The sequence below is a fragment of the Pelobates fuscus genome, chromosome 7 (assembly GCF_036172605.1).
Source record: "Pelobates fuscus isolate aPelFus1 chromosome 7, aPelFus1.pri, whole genome shotgun sequence".
NCBI classification, from domain to species: Eukaryota; Metazoa; Chordata; class Amphibia; order Anura; family Pelobatidae; genus Pelobates; species Pelobates fuscus.
The window spans coordinates 16,010,818-16,029,666 of NC_086323.1; the positions used below are offsets into that span (position 1 = coordinate 16,010,818).

Sequence of the window (18,849 nt, forward strand, 5' to 3'; positions counted from 1 at the left end):
AGAATCTGGTGTTAAATAAGAAGTAATTATGTAACAAGATGAATTCTACAAGGCGCACCACAAAAGCTGCATGAAGGTCATCCCTACAGGTCCTTTGGTTTAGGAAGAATCTTACATGTTCCAAACCCCTATCATGGGGGATGGACGAATAAAGTGATTTGACATCTAAACGACAAAGGTTAGCGTTGGGAGACAATTTCAGATTAGAGAGCAGATTCAAGGCTTGCTTAGTATCCCTTATATACGACGGTAGAGTCTCAACCATAGGTCTAAAAATTTTGTCAATGTATAAGCTGCAATTTTGTGTAAGATTGTCAACCCCAGAGACAATGGGTCGTCCCGGGGGTTCTTGTAAATTCTTGTGGATCTTAGGCAAGCAGTAGAAGGTTGCTGTCCTTGGGTGACGATTAAGAATAAATTCATACTCATCATCCGACAGCAACCCTCCACTGCGGCCATCGTCCAGAATCTCCTTATATTGAGTCAGATATTCATTAGTGGGATCGAATCTCAAGACCCTGTATGTTTCAGCATCACCCAAGACGCGTTCAACCATTTCGATATATTGTTTTATATCCAAAATTACCACATTACCCCCCTTGTCTGCTGGCTTGATAATAATACCAGCATCATTCTGAAGTGTTTCCAAAGCATGTTTCTCTTTTTTATTCAGATTATTATTTGAATGGAACTGGAGGGCTTTTATTTTAATTTTTTCAATTTCATTCTTTGCTGCTTCCAGAAATAATTCAATATTGCAGAAGCCAGCAAAGTTAGGTGTATAGCGACTTTTAGGTTTCAGATTAGTGCGGTTTAGGGTGAGGTCTGTATCATTCTCTTCTAAAAGAGATAACAATGTAGTCAGACATTGATAGTCCTTAGGTGTGGGACCCAGATCTCTTGCTTTTTCTCATTTCGTATAGAGTGAAATTTATGTAAAGCAAGTTTATGAACAAAAAGATTGAGATCTTTGATCCATTCAAACCTATCAAAAAAAGGAGTTGGCACAAAAGAAAGGCCAAGTTCTAAGACATTAATTTGATCTTGGGTTAATATACAGGAAGACAGATTGATAACCTGAGATTTGGGATGAGTTGGTCCTGATACTTGCCCAATATCTTATATCTTTTTCTTCTTCACCCTCCTCTTCCCCCCCTTGGGGTTCGGGTTTGATACCTCGTGCGCTGGCTTGGGAACTCCTCCTGATGGTCTAGGGCTAAAAAAATAACCCCTTTCTTGAGGATTCCCTTAGGATTTGAATTACTAGTGGATGTGGAGGGTAGTGATTGAGAATCAGTTACATTTGTTTGACTACCAGAATCTGTGTCAGACGATTCATAGTCTGAGGTTAATAGGTTTTCTGAAGTACGTCTTATTCTACGATTGAATAGCTTGTATACGTTACCAGTCTCATAGTCCTGTAAATCCCTTATGAATTTTTGATGTTCCTAAACTTAACCGATTCCTGATATTTGTCCAGGTTCTGTTTCAACCTGGACTCCAGGATGGCAAAGTTAGGATCGTCCTGGAACTGTTTAATCGTATTGATTTCTTCATCCAGATCCCCATTAACTGTTATTAACTGTTCCTGTTCAAATTTGCAAATGATCTGCATAAATGTTTTTGAGCAGATCCCTGCTGCTACCTCCCATTCCTTCATTAATGCCACATTTTCAGAGTGAGAGGATGGGGTATTTCTTATCCTCAGACCTCTGGGTATCATATCTTTTTTTTTAGATACCGTAGTTCTCCAAAGAGGAGATCTCCCAGCATGTTCGGATCTGTTTTCTATATAAACCCTGGAGTTTATTGAATGATTGATTAACATTTGGGACAGTTGTGTTTGGATTAAGTTTTGTGTTAGAAAACACGTTATCCGCATCGTTACACCAGACACTTCTGTCCATTTTATTAGATAAAAAACCTGCCATAGTGAAAGTATGAATAATATAGTAGCTCAAGTAACCCTGGTATTGAAACCAGAAATAACAAAATTGAATATACGCACAGTACTCTCAGCCAGAAGACTATCCGGCAAAAAGTACAAAGAGGGTTACAGGGGTACTAAAATTATTAATAATAACGAATGAGTAGCTGAAAATTGACAAGTTTAATTGTAACTCATTGGCCCAAACAGCCAAGCTGAAATTAAAGGGACACTATTGTCACCTGAACAACTTTAGCTTAATGAAGCAGTTTTGGTGTATAGAACATGCCCCTGCAGCCTCACTGCTCAATCCTCTGCCATTTAGGAGTTAAATCCCTTTGTTTATGAACCCTAGTCACACCTCCCTGCATGTGACTTGCACAGCCTTCAATAAACACTTCCTGTAAAGAGAGCCCTATTTAGGCTTTCTTTATTGCAAGTTCTGTTTAATTAAGATTTTCTTATCCCCTGCTATGTTAATAGTTTGCCCTGCCCTGCAAGAGCCTCCTGTATGTGATTAAAGTTCAATTTAGAGATTGAGATACAATTATTTAAGGTAAATTACATCTGTTTGAAAGTGAAACCAGTTTTTTTCCATGCAGGCTCTGTCAATCATAGCCAGGGGAGGTGTGGCTAGGGCTGCATAAACAGAAACAAAGTGATTTAACTCCTAAATGACAGTCAATTGAGCAGTGAAATTGCAGGGGAATGATCTATACACTAACACTGCTTTATTTAGCTAAAGTAATTTAGGTGACTATAGTGTTCCTTTAAGAGTTGATTTGAAGAATGGTTCAGGGCTGGACTGGGACACAAATTCAGCCCGGGCATTTTAAGGCTGAGCTGCATCATCTTTGGCACGCATGCACCCCAAAGCGGGCATGTCAGGGTGATGCCCCTCCAGGGCAGCCCATTTACAGAGCTCTGCTGAAGAGCTATTGCATAGGGGAAAATGTGTTTCACACAGTGCAAGCCATTCTAATGATACACTTCTTCTGTGTCTGCTGGGGACTTGCCTCTGGTTTCTCCTTAAGTGAGATACCAAAGGACACAAGTGGAACAGGAGTAAACGAGGGTTGTGTATATGTTTGCTTGTTGTAGGAGAGAGCTTGCATGTGGTTTTGTATGAGTTTGGAGGTTGCTTGTGGTGTTAAAAGGATACTATAGTGTAAGGAGTACAAATCTGTATTCCTTACACTATAGTTCCCTCTGCCACAGCCCTTGCAGACACTCTACCCTCCCCCACCCCCCACCCCCTCCCAAGCATGAAAAGAGTTAAAAAATAAACCTTTCTGTACTTACCCAATCCTAGCACGTATCTCCCTCGGCACTGGAGCGGCACTCCACCTCCTCTGATGTCATCTGACGGGCGGGGGGAGGGCGAGAAGAGGGCTACAGCGCAACAAATGCCGCAAGTTCATCAAGCCCTCCCCATAGGAAAACACTGCTGCAAACTGATCTTTATATAGTGCTTGAACAACTTAGAACATTTAGTACCAAAAAATGATTCATCCCCAACACATATAACTTACAGTCCATCACACCGTGCTTTCTGTCTCACGCTTAGCAGTAACATGCGTATCTCTTGTGTTATCATGTCCTTAATCACAGGTGGATCAGCCAGGAGGGAGGTGAGGCTGTGCGGTGAACTCTGTCTGGACGATGAGTAGGTGGCTCTCAGATCCCTCAATAGATCCAGCAGAAGCTCAACCTGCAATGAGAAATCATGCAAGATCAGAGAGTAGACTTCCACAAGAGAGAGGACTCCGAAAGAAAGGGGAATGAGAAGATCAGAGAGTAGACTTCCACAAGAGAGAGAACTCCGAAAGAAAGGGGAATGAGAAGAGGCACACAGGTCAATCCAACAAACATTGTGTATTTGTTAAACTTGTGCAAGTTTGAGTGAAAACTTGTTAAATTCCCCATTTGCCAAGTTACTTAAATTGTACCATAAAAATTCCGGGGTATAGGCAAGAGAAATGTACCCATACCTGGACGCCCTAGCTGTGGCACCTCTCGGTTACCGGGACGGGGAGCCAGAGGCCTCCAACCCACTCCACCCCACCGAAACCAAGCACCCTGGTATGTAGCTCAATGAACCTTTTCTTTGTGCCTAGTTATTCCTTGGCTCCACCCGACATCGCAATGTATGCTTACTTACCTACTGATATTGATAACTTTGTTGGAACTGGCATTCTTGTTGCTTTTAACTACACTGTATAACGGTTTGTTTGTGCTATCTACCAACACTTGAAAAGTAATATTGCAATAACATCTCCCGAAATTGTTGTTATGACCTTTGAAACAGAAAACAGATAATGAAAAATAAAGATTGTCAAAAAAAATAAATAAAATTCCAGCATATTGATATAGATTGTCATAAACAGTTTTGTTTTACTTGCTTCCATTTTATATAATAATACGTTTTCGGTTCATATTTTAACAGCTGAATCTTGGCAAAGTACATTCCATTGTAAGTGAACTGAAGTCATATCTAAATGCTCAGCATCCAAGGTGTGATCTTTCCAAAAACAATTGTAACTCATTACACTGAAGTCCTACCTTTTAAAAAGGCATATAAGAAAGTGAATAATTGCATGAGATTATTTATTTTTCATAATACAGAATTTAAACATATCAGCACAAAATGCAAAGAGTTCTTATGATATTGTATATAATATACAATGCACAGGGGGTTATTCATTCAATATGAAACCGTATTAAATTCAAACCTACATAGTAAAGTAAGGTTAAAATAGACAAGAACAGAAAAGGAGGTTCTGTAAACAGATCCTGGTATCATTGGCTGTAATATATCTCCAATCACACCTCCACCATAAGGTCAACGATCAATTTAAAACCTCCAACTCGCAGGTGGTGCCTGGGTGTGCTTTCTGATTCTGGCCTTTCCTTCACATAAAATCTATCACCAAATCCTGTCGCTTTCACCTTAATAAGGTTCCCCGCATTCAACCCTTTATCACTTAGGACGCAACAAAGATGCCTGCCCATGCTCTTGTTGTTTCTTGCCTGGACTGAAAAGTACCCAGATTGCGGCTGTACAGTCCATTATGAACACCTCTGCCAAACTCACCTACCTTACGTCCAGCAACTCTCACCCCTCTGTCAGTCTTCGCACCAGCTTTCTGTTTAACTTAGGATTTGGTTCAATAATCTCTACATAACCGTGCCCCTGTTTACATCTGTTCCCTTATTAGCAGATATGTTGCAACCTGGCCATTTTGCTCTGCTGATGACCAGTTACTGTCCTATTCTCACACCCACACCCCAAACTCCAGCAAAACCTCTCCACGGCTGCCTCTTCCATATGGAATGGCCTCCTGAGAGACATCCAACTTTCCCCATCTCTGCAGTCCTTTATAAAATCCCTTCATAAAACATACTTCTTTAGAGAATCCTATCAGCTCGCCCCTTAACTCCTCATTCTTTACAACCTTCCTCTGCCATCTCCCATCTGTGCTGCTCCCTCTTCCAAACACCCCCCATTATCAGGTACATTCAGGGCTGGACTGGGAAAAAAATTTGGCCCAGGCATTTTTTAATCACAGCAGCCCACTATGAAGGGGGCGGGGCAGATAGAGTGTGTGTTTTAATAACCAATGACAAGCGCGCCCCCTCTCAAAGAGCATGTTGGTTCAATGCCCTCCCCGGGGCAGACCATGCACAGAGCTCTGCTAAAGAGCTCTAGCATGAGAAAAAGGCCCTGTATATGTTCTGCACAGTGCAAGCAAATTTAATAACATATAGTAAAAACAAAGAAAAAAAAGTTACCTGCACTCTATCCTTAATCCCTATGTATATTTAAACAAATGGAGGTCATTTAGTTGCTCCAATGGCCACAGGAGGGAATGCCCGCCTGCCAACGTCAAGGAAGACCCCCCTAGACGGGTCCTACTCTGACCCTTCACCTTGCTTCCTTGAGCTTCTGGCAAAGATATCTCCACTGAGACAGAGAGAGGTATTTTTTTATATACACCCCTATATACTTATTAACCCTTAATAGGGAACACATGGGATGGGAGGCAGCATTGTAACCAGGCTGTGTGATACAAAGTAAATACAAATACAAAAAGAAAAGTCCTGCGCTCACTTCCATCACTCCTGGGTGGCAGCAACGACCACAGTACACACCAGCTCCAATACATATAGTAAAAACAAAGGAAAGAGTTACCTGCGCTCTCTCTTTAGTCCCTATGTATATTTAAACAAATGGAGGTCATTTAGTTCCAGGGGCCATTGGAGTAACTAAATGACCTCCATTTGTTTAAATATAAATAGGGACTAAAGAGAGAGCGCAGGTAACTCTTTCCTTTGTTTTTACTATATGTATTGGAGCTGGTGTGTACTGTGGTCGTTGCTGTCGCCCAGGAGTGATGGGAGTGAGCACAGGACTTTTCTTTTTGCATTTAAATTTAATAACATGCTTGCGCTGTGTTTCCTTGCAACTTGTCTCTGGTGTCTCTATAAATGAGATACCAGGAGACAAAAGGGCCAGGAAAGAGTATTGTGCATGTGTTTAGAGCCTGCATGTGAGATTGTGTGTGTGTAGAGTGAGCTAATTGTGGTGTGGTATTGTGTAATAAGGACGGTTTTAGTCCTGTGACAGCCTGTGTCAGTCTGAGGGGAGTAATAAGGGAGTAGCTGGGGTCTGGTGCGGCCGCAATTGTTCTGCCCGCGGCCGGAGGGAGATCTATTAGGCTCCCTGCACTACATACCTTAATTTCGTCCGCATGCCCCGCCTCCGCACGCAAGCCACGCCTCCTTAATTGAAGCTCCGCCCCCACGCACGGTGCTGACGTCACTGCAAAGAAGGGCCACAAAATGGCAACTTCACCTGCCAGTGCCAGGTAAGCTTCAGCCATGGCTGTGTGCGTGTGTGTCTGCTAGTGTAAGTGTGTATGTGTGTGTGTCTGCTAGTGAGATAGAGAGTGTGAGTGAGTGTGTGTGTCTGTCTGTGTCTGTGTGTGTGTGTGTGTCTGTGTGTGTGTGTGTGTGTCTGCTAGTGAGATAGAGAGTGTGAGTGAGTGTGTGTGTGTGTCTGTCTGTGTGTGTCTGTGTGTGTGTGTGTCTGCTAGTGAGAGAGAGAATATGAGTGAGTGTGTGTGTGTGTTTGCTAGTGAGTGTGTGTGTGTGTGTCTCTGTTTGCTAGTGAGAGAGAGAGTATGAGTGAGTGTGTGTGTGTGTGTCTGCTAGTGAGCGAGTGAGTGTGTGTGTGTCTGCTAGTGAGTGTGTGTGTGTGTCTCTGTTTGCTAGTGAGTGATCTATGACTGTGAACCTGGTGATGTGTGTCAGTAGGTGTCTGAGTATGTGTGCTATTCTTTAGATGGACTTTGTGTACAGAGGTGAGATCCTTTTAAACTGGAACCCAGCATTCAGTGCTAAGATGTGCTCTCTGAGTATGAGGTATATTAACCATATGAAAATGAAAAGACACAGTCCTGGGGCAAGGGGAACTTCACAATAAATGGGCTCCAGGGCAGCCCAGTGCCATTGTGCTTAGGCCATTCATTAATACAATAAAGACTGACACATGAGGGAGTTGGGTCAGAACTGATGAGGATTCCTGAGATCAGGCAGACAATTTGGGTGGTTTGTGTTTATTTCAACAGCACAAACTAGACCCTTTCCTTTCCTCCCCTCTGCAAGACCCATTAACAGTGTGTCATGCCTCTTCAGCCTATTTAGTTTGATTCCCTAGGGGAAAAAATCTCCACATATTCAGAGATTTTTGTTTATTTTTATCCCACCAACAAGTTAATGTATAGGCCAAGATCAATAAGACTGTGGAATTGTGAAAGGGAAGCAGCCAGGTAGTTTTTACAATTCTCTTGCCAAAGAAAGGGTTCCAGGAGAATCCATTCTGTGCAAAGCAGGGAGTTTCTTCATCATCACAACTCTAGTAGTTAAAGGTTCTTTTTTTTTTTTTTTAAAGAGAGATACACAGTGATTGCTTGTATATGATTCATTGCCTAAATGTTTAGCAGAAGGAGACCCCTGTATACCAGCTGGGAGTGAGTAAACTTGTGTGTGTGTGTGTGTGTGTGCCTGCTGGTGAGTGAGCTTGTGTGTGCCTGCTCCTGAATTAGTTTGTGTGTGGCTGCTGGTGAGTGAACTTGTATGTGTGTGTGTGTCAGTGGGCTTGTCTGTTAGAAGCATGTGTGTGTGTGTCAGTGGGCTTGTCTGTTGGAACAATGTGTGTGTCAGTTAGCTTATCTGTACGGAGCATGTGTGTGTGTCAGTGAGCTTGACTGTAGGAAGCACGTGTGTATCAGCCAGCTTTTCTGTAGTGAGCATGTGTGTGTGAGCTTGTCTGTAGTGAGCATGGGTGTGTTAGCTTGCATGTAATGAACATGTGTGTCAGTGTGCTTGTCTGTAGTGAGCATGTGGGTGTCAGTAAGCATGTGTGTGTGTGTGTGTGTGTGATCGTGATCTTGTCTGTAGTAAGCCTGTGCGTGTCAGTTTGTCTGTACTAAATTTGTGTGTATACCAATAAGCTTGTCTGTGTCAGTGAGATTGTCTGTCAGTGAGCCTATTTGTGTGCATCAGTGAGCTTGTGTTTTTATGTCATTGAGCGTATGTATATCAATGAGATTGTCTGTCTGTCTGTCTGTGAGCCTGTGCATCAAAGAGCTTGTGACAGTGAGATTGTCTGTGTCTGCATGTGGATATGCTTACTGTATAGTCAAATGTTTACTCTGAAAGGACGAATATTTTGAAATAAAACATATACATATATATATATATATATATATATATATATATATATATATACACACACACACACACACACACACTGTGACATACACACAGGCATACATAGTAAAAGACAGACACACATGCATGAGGACATAAAGACACATACATACCTACAGACACCGACATCATTACATACACACACACATACATACATTAATAATGGCATACAGACATATATTCATACATACATATATACAGACCTACATGCATACAGACATCCATACACACAGACATACGTTCATAATGATATGCAGACATACATTCCTACTGACATACAGACATACATATATAATGACATAAAGACAAATATATACATACATAGACATACATACATGCATACAGACATACATACAGACATAGGCATACATGCATGCATGCAATCAGACAGACATACATAGACATACATACATACATACAGACAGGCATACAGACATACACATACATACATGCATATATACAGACCTACTGACAGACCTACATGCATCCAGACATCCATACACACAGACATACGTTCATAATGATATGCAGACATACATTCATACTGACATACAGACATACATATATTATGACATACAGACATACATATATACATCCATAGACATACATGCATGCATACAGACATACACATACAGTTACAATAAAAAGTATGTGAACCCTTTGGAATGATATGGATTTCTGCACAAATTGGTCATAAAATGTGATCTGATCATCATCTAAGTCACAACAATAGACAATCACAGTCTGCTTAAACTAATAACACACAAAGAATGAAATGTTGCCATGTTTTTATTGAACACACCATGTAAACATTCACAGTGCCGGTGGAAAATACACAGACAGACATGCATACAGACACACACAGTGCTCATTTTCCAGCCACCCTCCTGTTTCTTACCTTTTCTTTGCAGGAGGGTGGCTGGGGATGATGGGAGTCGGCGCGGCTCCCTCTTCACTTGCGCGCGCGCTCCTCGCACTTGCGGATGCTTTTTTTTTTTTTAAAGGGGCCTGGTCGTGCTATACCACGGCCACAGCGCTGACCGGGCCACTGAAGGAGGTGGCTCTAAGTGTGTGGTTATGGTTGTCACCCCCTGGTGGCAATGCTCTGGATCTCGCGAGAGGAACCTGGTGGAGCTGCAAAATAGAGCTCTGCCAGGTCCTCTCTCCCTCCTTCCCCAGCCGGCGGCCGCTTGTTAGTGATAGTGGACCAGATCTTTGATCTCCTCACCGGCCCGTCATGGAATGCAGCATCTCCCCTGCCGGCCTCGGCCCATGGCCACCGCGGTCCACCAGGCATCAATTATTTCCCTCACTGTCCTTGTGTATTTGTCCCTCATCCTTTTAGATTGTGAGCTTGTTTGAGCAGGGCCCACTTCACGTCCAATTCCCTATGTCAAACATGTTTTGATAGAATTAAATGTTTGTATTGTATTGTTTCTATTGTACAGCGCTGCAAAATATGTTGGTGCTATATAAATAATTGTAATTGTAGAGCGATGTGTTAATTTAGTTCCTGCACCCTGTCCTATTTTGTTTGGAGGGGATGTGGAATAAAGACAGGTTATGTAGGATTATTTCAAGTAAGATTTTTCTATTGCATTTTTTATTTTCTTTTTTGCTCTACCACGCTCACACACCATAGTAATGTGTCTTTCTTCTGATTCTGGACTCTCTCCCTCCCTAGTCATTCACCTTATTCATTCACTGTTAATCTAAAGCTAAACTCAAGAGGCAGCATTTGCCCAGAACACCTGCCTTGCAAAGACTGCTCACTGAGCTGCATTGGTAAGTCTGTGATTGGACAGCCACAGAAAGTCTGGGCGGGGTTAGAAGGGGAGGGCTTGCAAAGGATGCAGACAAGAGATCTTCAGATTTTGGAAGCTGCTATTAGGTATATCCCAATTTTTAAAAATGCTTAATTAAAGCATGCATGTTTTCATTGTGTGTCGTTCTACTAAATAGTGTTTTGTTTTTTGTATTTGGGCAGTGGCGTATCCTTAACAAATCACAGTGTTTCATCTGGGATCGCAGTGATTAAATGATTGATCTTATACACGTATCACATAAATTACGCAATTTGCCAGGCAGCACTTTCAAGCATTGCCTAAGAGAAATAAGAATTATTAAATGTTATAGAAAAAGAAACACAAACCCTAGTTCTGGCAATAAAGCACTTGCAGGGAAGCTTTTTACACATACCGCACATGCACCTCCTACGCCGCTTACTGTTACCTTCACTGCACAAAGCCTGAGGCCAGATTTGGAAATGTTTATAACTCACGCTTAGGAAACTTTTCTTAGAAAGTGAAGATATTATTTCATAATACAGTAACTGATGACTAACAGATGCAGCGCGGTTGCCTAAAATGAACGCCGAAAAAATGGGTTAGTCACAGTGCTGCTGGTTTGAAGTTAATTGTTGGTGTTAGAAGAAATTAGAGAAAATGACACAGTAAACAAAAAAAAATGACCGAAGAACAAGGAAGAAGCAGATGACCTGTTCCTGTGTGATTCTTCTGTTATCTGGGGCCATTTAGTCTGATTTTGGATGGTTTCCAACTGATCTGAATCAACTCAGTTGGTAAATTTCAGAGGATAGAACATTTAGTGAACTAACTCTAAAATGTAGTAGTATGGAGTTTACCAAGGCAATTATATCTATCCGAGGCAGTCGTATCTCTGCTGTTACCTGCCAAAAGTGGCTCAGACCATCAAATATTTTACATCCTCGTTTGGCATCCATCCAACGTGTCCATATGCACACGAAGGGAGGGTACGAGCCACATATATGTCCCTACCTCCTTCTGGGTCATGAATTGCACAAAACTATTAGGATTATGTATAAACTGTGTTTTGTTGTAAAAAGGCGTCTAAGGTACTAAGTGGGACAATCACTATGGAAACCAGTGGAACAAGGAGGCTCGTTCCATTGGTGACTCCGGCCCTTTTTCACATTTGGATCACTGTTCGGAGCAGAAGCCTGTTTATTCCTAACCCCTATGAATGCTCTGTATGGCTGCAAACTATTTATTTAGAATTTATACCCATCTAATCTGAGGAGTAAAACTGAGGCTGGGGTTGAAATACACATCCCATAAACACCTGCTGGAGAGGAATTTGATGAGTTTTTAAGGATTCGAAAGGAACTACATCAAGCACATAAATTCTATGTACTACAGGGAAGGACTTTTCATGTATTGCTCATCACTGGGAGGAAGTAACAGGTGTCCAGGTAAGGGTGGTAAAATCTGGCAGTCCTGTAGGAGACTAGGTAAAACTTTAGAGGATGATATTAAAATGTAACACCTTTTAAAAAACACATACTCCTTCTGGACCAGTCAATAACATCTGGACAAAGTACAAACAGTTCGCACGGTACTAACCTCTGCATTTAGCTCTAAACTGAGGTCAACAGCTGCATCTCCCAGAATTCTCTTGATTTCGGCCCTTTCACTCACGGGGACCTGCTCCTCGACAAGTTTCCACAATGATGTAGGTGGCTCAATGATTTCTCCGTATCCGCTGTCCTGATCACTGATTGGCTGCAGCATTGCAATGCAGTGTGTCCTTCTGGTCCCATAGACTATAAAAAAATATAGCTGTATTTGATGTCAAGCCAATAGAATGCAGCATTAGCCAGATATCTCCTCCATTCCCAACTAAACCATGGACTTATTAAAAACATTATAGAGTTCAAATTCAAAATTAGCTGAGTTGCCTCAAAAATTACCAAAAAATTTACAATTAAAAAAAATTAGAATTTCTGGGTGCTCAACATATAGGGCATATGGACATTGTGACCACATTTGATTAAATTTAGCAGCCATAGTTAGACCCACCGCAAACGTTCTACATGCCTCTTCATCTAGACCAGGCATAGGCAGCTTTGGCACTCCAGATGATTTGGACTACAGCTCCCATGATGCTTTGCTAGCATTATGGGTGTAAGAGCATTATGGGGGGATGTAGTCCACAACATCTGCAGTACTGAAGGTTGCCTACCCCTGATCTAGACTAACAGCAGTTAGTCTAATTCAGTGGTTCTTAAAGAGACCCTCTGAATAAAGGAACATTTTTATTGCCATTTACATTTAATTAACATTTTAAGGGATGATCTGCTTTAATAAAAAAAAAACAAAAAAAACTAGCATGAAATGGTGCAATACCCAAAAAGTGTCACTACGTGATCTCTTACTGACAGGGCTGCAAGGCCACCGCTGTAAAGCCATATAGGTAGAATTACTCAACAAACGAATAGTAAAGACAGAGACAGAATTATATCACTGTAACCACTTCAATAACATAAAGTGTTCATGATATATTTTAGTGTTTTGCTATAGGTCTATAACGATTAATTTAAAAAAACAAAAACACTCGGGCATCATTACTGCTTCAGCTCATTGTAGTGGCTATAGTGCCTGGAGTCTCTTGCTGCCATCCCACTATTTAATGTTAAAAGGACACAATCGTCGCCAGAACAACTACAGCTTATTGAATTTGTTCTGGTGAGTAGAATCATTACCTTCAGAGAAAATGCAGTGTTTACATTACAGCCTAGTGATAACGTCACTGGCCAGTCCTCAGATAGCTGTTATGCATCCAAACATTCAGTTTCTCCTCCCTCTGCATGCTGACACTGAACTTTCCTCATAGAGGTTCATTGATTCAATTCATCTCTATGAGGAGATGCTGATTGGCCAGGGCTGTGTTTGAATTGTGGTGGCTCTGCCCCTGATCAGCCTCTTTGTCAGTCTCAGCCAATCCTATGGGGTTCCAAGCATTGTGATTGGATCAGGCTATAACTTCTGCTGATGTCAGCAGGCAGTGGGCAGGTCTAAAGGAAACAGGGACAAAGTAAGCAGATCCAGACTTTAATACAAGTAAGATTTAACTATTTTTAGAGAGGCCTGAGGGGACCAGGTGGGCTACTGGTTATAGTGGTTTTAACCCTATAGGGCCAGGAATACATGTTTGTGTTCCTGACCCTATAGTGCTCCTTTAAATGGTTTTGAACAGTTCAACACTGAATGAGGGCTGCAGTTGCCCACATCGAGATGAAATACTTATGGTGCCCAGAATGTCTCTATATTTTTCTTAAGTTTTCCACTAATTCTTAAAATCTACGCAGTTACAAATATTCATTTAAAAAATAACATGTACACTCTAAAATGGCTGGATCTATCTATACTTAAGAGCTATATCTGTTTTTTCACAGAACGGTAATTTGTGACAGGAAGCAAATCACTTGAATATTTCAGTATCTGGATTTACAATGTAATTGTGAAAATAAACGTGTGTATTGCAGAACAATGCTTTCGAGACACATCTGCCCCCACAGCTCTATTCTCGTACTGTGCGATCCTTTCCATTGATACAATTGAAGGGTTGTCGCACCCCGGGATATATTCCCCATATAAACCACAAAGAGTTAAAGGGATAGTGTTATAGAGGAAGCCTTTCCACTGGGCCCTATAGATTCTATGCTGTGAGGCTCTGAGAGCATCTACCTACACTATCCATCCACGTATATATATATATATATATATATATATATATATATATATATATAATTTCCCGCTCTTTGGTCACACTTTCTCTATTATTTTAGAATTTGTAGATGTAGGTCCTTGTTTGATGAAATTGCATTAGTCTATTATTTTGTTTTCTTTGCTATTATATTAAAATGATTTATATTTGAGGTAATGCCAGTGGGGTTGGTTACTTTCGCTTTGAGTTAGGCTCCTTCCCCTACCAGTTTAGTTGTGAATTTATTTTGGGTTTTGCCCACATTACCTGAGTGACCCACCTTTCAGACTACGGGTCAGATTTATCCTGATCCCGTCGTCGGTATATCTTTGTGATATACACAGGGTGTCCCAAAAAATGTGTACACACTTTAAATGATTACAAATTCCGTGTTTATTAACAAATAGTTAATATTCAAAATATAAAAGAATCTACAAAAGTTTAAAAATAAATATTCATTTCTGTATGTTTGTTTAAATGTAGAAAATATACTGTATAGTGTTTGTAATATATATATATATATATATATATATATAATGTTTAACAAAAATCTGCACACCAGTCAAGCCATCCGACTTGCTATATATACACACACACACACACACACACACACACACACACACACACACACAAAATACAGTACACTAAATTTTAATTTAACTTTTAGCCATAAAGTTTGTTTCAAGATAATACACTGTATAAAGCTGATACTATTTATTGCATGTTTTACATGACCAGGAATCAGACTAAAAGCTCTACTGTGGTGTCAGAGGAAGAAGGAGAGAGTGCTGCTGTAGATGGCTGGAGATCATAGTGATTGAATCCCCCACCCTCCCCATGAGGTAGGTAGTCCAGTAACCTGGGGGCAGTAACAGCACTTACTGTGCTCCCCCCCTTCCCATGAGGTAGGTAGTCCAGTAACCTGGGGGCAGTAATAGCTGGACCCACTTACTGTGCTCCCCCCTTCCCATGAGGTAGGTAGTCCAGTAACCTGGGGGCAGTGATAGCTGGACCCACTTACTGTGCTCTCCCTCCCCCCCTTCCCATGAGGTAGGTAGTCCAGTAACCTGGGGCAGTAATAGCTGGACCCACTTACTGTGCTCCCCCTTCCCATGAGGTAGGTAGTCCAGGAACCAGGGGGCAGTAATAGCTGGATCCACTTACTGTGCTCCCCCTCCCCCCTTCCCATGAGGTAGGTAGTCCAGTAACCTAGTAGCCCCCTCCCCCTTCCCATGAGGTAGGTAGTCCGGTAACCTGGGGGCAGTAATAGCTGGACCCACTTACTGTGCACCCCCCTCTTCCCATGAGGTAGGTAGTCCGGTAACCTGGGGCAGTAACAGCACTTACTGTGCTCCCCCCCTTCCCATGAGGTAGGTAGTCCAGTAACCTGGGGCAGTAATAGCTGGACCCACTTACTGTGCTCCCCCTTCCCATGAGGTAGGTAGTCCAGGAACCAGGGGGCAGTAATAGCTGGATCCACTTACTGTGCTCCCCCTCCCCCCTTCCCATGAGGTAGGTAGTCCAGTAACCTAGTAGCCCCCTCCCCCTTCCCATGAGGTAGGTAGTCCGGTAACCTGGGGGCAGTAATAGCTGGACCCACTTACTGTGCTCCCCCCTTCCCATGAGGTAGGTAGTCCAGTAACCTGGGGCAGTAACAGCACTTACTGTGCTCCCCCCCTTCCCATGAGGTAGGTAGTCCAGTAACAGCACTTACTGTGCTCCCCCACCCCCCCTTCCCATGAGGTAGGTAGTCCAGTAACCTGGGGCACTAATAGCTGACCCACTTACTGTGCTCTCCCTCCCCCCCCCCCCCTTCCCATAAGGCAGGTAGTCCAGTAACCTGGGGGCAGTAATAGCTGGACCCACTTACTGTGCTCCCCCACCCCCTTCCCATGAGGTAGGTAGTCCAGTAACCTGGGGGCAGTAATAGCTGGACCCACTTACTGTGCTCTCCCTCCCCCTCTTCCCTTGAGGTAGGTCGTCCATTAACCTGGGGGCAGTAATAGCTGGGCCCACTTACTGTGCTCTCCCTCCCCCTCTTCCCATGAGGTAGGTAGTCCAGGAGGCTGGGGGCAGTAATAGCTGGACCCACTTACTGTGCTCTCCCTCCCCCTTCCCATTAGGTAGGTAGTCCAGTAACCTGGGGGCAGTAATAGCTGGACCCACTTACTGTGCTCTCCCTCCCCCTTCCCATGAGGTAGGTAGTCCAGAAACCAGGGGGCAGTAATAGCAGGATCCACTTACTGTGCACCTCCTCCCCCTCCCCCTTCCCATGAAGTAGGTAGTCCAGTAACCTGGTGGCCCCCTCCCCACTTCCCATGCGGAAGGTAGTACGGTAACCTGGGGGCAGTAATAGCTGGACCCACTTACTGTGCACCCCCCTCTTCCCATGAGGTAGGTAGTCCAGTAACCTGGGGGCAGTAATAGCTGGACCCACTTACTGTGCTCCCCCTCCCCCCCTTCCCATGAGGTAGGTAGTCCATTAACCTGGAGGCAGTAATAGCTGGACCCACTTACTGTGCTCCCCCTCCCCCTCTTCCCATGAGGTAGGTAGACCATTAACCTGGGGGGCAGTAATAGCTGGACCCACTTACTGTGCTTCCCCCTTCCCATGAGGTAGGTAGTCCAGTAACTTGGGGGCAGTAATAGCTGGACCCACTTACTGTGCTCTCCCTCCCCCCCTTCCCGTGAGGTAAGTAGTCCAGTAACTTGGGGGCAGTAATAGCTGGACCCACTTACTGTGCTCTCCCTCCCCCCCTTCCCGTGAGGTAGGTAGTCCAGTAACCTGGGGCAGTAATAGCTGGACCCACTTACTGTGCTTCCCCCTTCCCATGAGGTAGGTAGTCCAGTAACTTGGGGGCAGTAATACTGTGCTCTCCCTCCCCCCCTTCCCATGAGGTAGGTAGTCCAGTAACCTGGGGGCGGTAATAGCTGGACCCACTTACTGTGCTCCCCCTCCCCCTTCCCATGAGGTAGGTAGTCCATTAACCTGGGGGCAGTAATAGCTGGACCCACTTACTGTGCTCCCCCCTTCCCATGAGGTAGGTAGTCCAGTAACCTGGGGCAGTAATAGCTGGACCCACTTACTGTGCTCCCCCCCTTCCCATGAGGTAGGTAGTCCAGTAACCTGGGGCAGTATTAGCTGGACCCACTTACTGTGCTTCCCCCTTCCCATGAGGTAGTTAGTCCAGTAACCTGGGGCAGTAATAGCTGGACCCACTTACTGTGCTCTCCCTCCCCCCTTCCCATGAGGTAGGTAGTCCAGTAACCTGGGGGCAGTAATAGCTGGGCCCACTTACTGTGATCCCCCACCCCCTCTTCCCATGAGGTAGGTAGTCCAGGAGGCTGGGGGCAGTAACAGCTGGACCCACTTACCGTGCTCCCCCTCCCCCTATGAGGTAGGGAGTCCAGTAACCTGGGGGAAGTAATAGCTGGACCCACTTACTGTGCTCCCCCTCTTCCCATGAGGTAGGTAGTCCAGGAGGCTGGGGGCAGTAACAGCTGGACCCACTTACTGTGCTCCCCCTCCCCCTTCCCATGAGGTAGGTAGTCCAGTAACCTGGGGGCAGTAATAGCTGGACCCACTTACTGTGCTCTCCCTCCCCCTCTTCCCATGAGGTAGGTAGTCCATTAACCTGGGGGCAGTAATAGCTGGGCCCACTTACTGTGCTCTCCCTCCCCCCCCTTCCCATGAGGTAGGTAGTCCAGGAGGCTGGGGGCAGTAACAGCTGGACCCACTTACTGTGCTCTCCCTCCCCCCCTTCCCATGAGGTAGGTAGTCCAGTAACCTGGGGGCAGTAATAGCTGGACCCATTTACTGTGCTCCCCCTCCCCCTCTCCCCATGAGGTAGGTAGTCCAGTAACCTGGGGGCAGTAATAGCAGGACCCACTTACTGTGCTCCCCCTTCCCCCCTTCCCATGAGGTAGGTAGTCCAGTAACCTGGGGGCAGTAATAGCTGGACCCACTTACTGTGCTCCCCCTCCCCTTCCCATGAGGTAGGTAGTCCAGTAACCTGGGGGGCAGTAATAGCTGGACCCACTTACTGTGCTCTCCCTCCCCCTCTTCCCATGAGGTAGGTAGTCCATTAACCTGGGGGCAGTAATAGCTGGGCCCACTTACTGTGCTCTCCCTCCCCCTCTTCCCATGAGGTAGGTAGTCCAGGAGGCTGGGGGCAGTAATAGCTGGACCCACTTACTGTGCTCTCCCTCCCCCTTCCCATTAGGTAGGTAGTCCAGTAACCTGGGGGCAGTAATAGCTGGACCCACTTACTGTGCTCTCCCTCCCCCTTCCCATTAGGTAGGTAGTCCATTAACCTGGGGGCAGTAATAGCTGGACCCACTTACTGTGCTCCCCCTCCCCCTTCCCATTAGGTAGGTAGTCCATTAACCTGGGGGCAGTAATAGCTGGACCCACTTACTGTGCTCTCCCTCACCCTCTTCCCATGAGGTAGGTAGTCCATTAACCTGGGGGCAGTAATAGCTGGGCCCACTTACTGTGCTCTCCCTCCCCCTCTTCCCATGAGGTAGGTAGTCCAGGAGGCTGGGGGCAGTAATAGCTGGACCCACTTACTGTGCTCCCCCTCCCTCTCCCTCTCTTCCCATTAGGTAGGTAGTCCATTAAC

At 44.3% G+C, this 18,849-nt stretch overlaps 1 protein-coding gene across 1 annotated transcript in view; it reads right to left on the reverse strand.

Moving 5' to 3' along the window:
- The window catches only part of CCDC24 (coiled-coil domain containing 24), a 60,999-nt gene extending 45,641 nt beyond the window's left edge, over nt 1-15,358 (reverse strand). The window contains exons 1-3 of the mRNA XM_063427176.1: nt 15,324-15,358; nt 12,085-12,284; nt 3,460-3,638 (exon numbers count right to left, since the gene is read on the reverse strand). Of these exons, the coding sequence (XP_063283246.1) occupies nt 3,460-3,638; nt 12,085-12,252 (347 nt within the window). The 5' untranslated portion in view covers nt 12,253-12,284; nt 15,324-15,358. The remainder of the gene's footprint in view (nt 1-3,459; nt 3,639-12,084; nt 12,285-15,323) is intronic.
- Nucleotides 15,359-18,849: the final 3,491 nt, after the last annotated feature.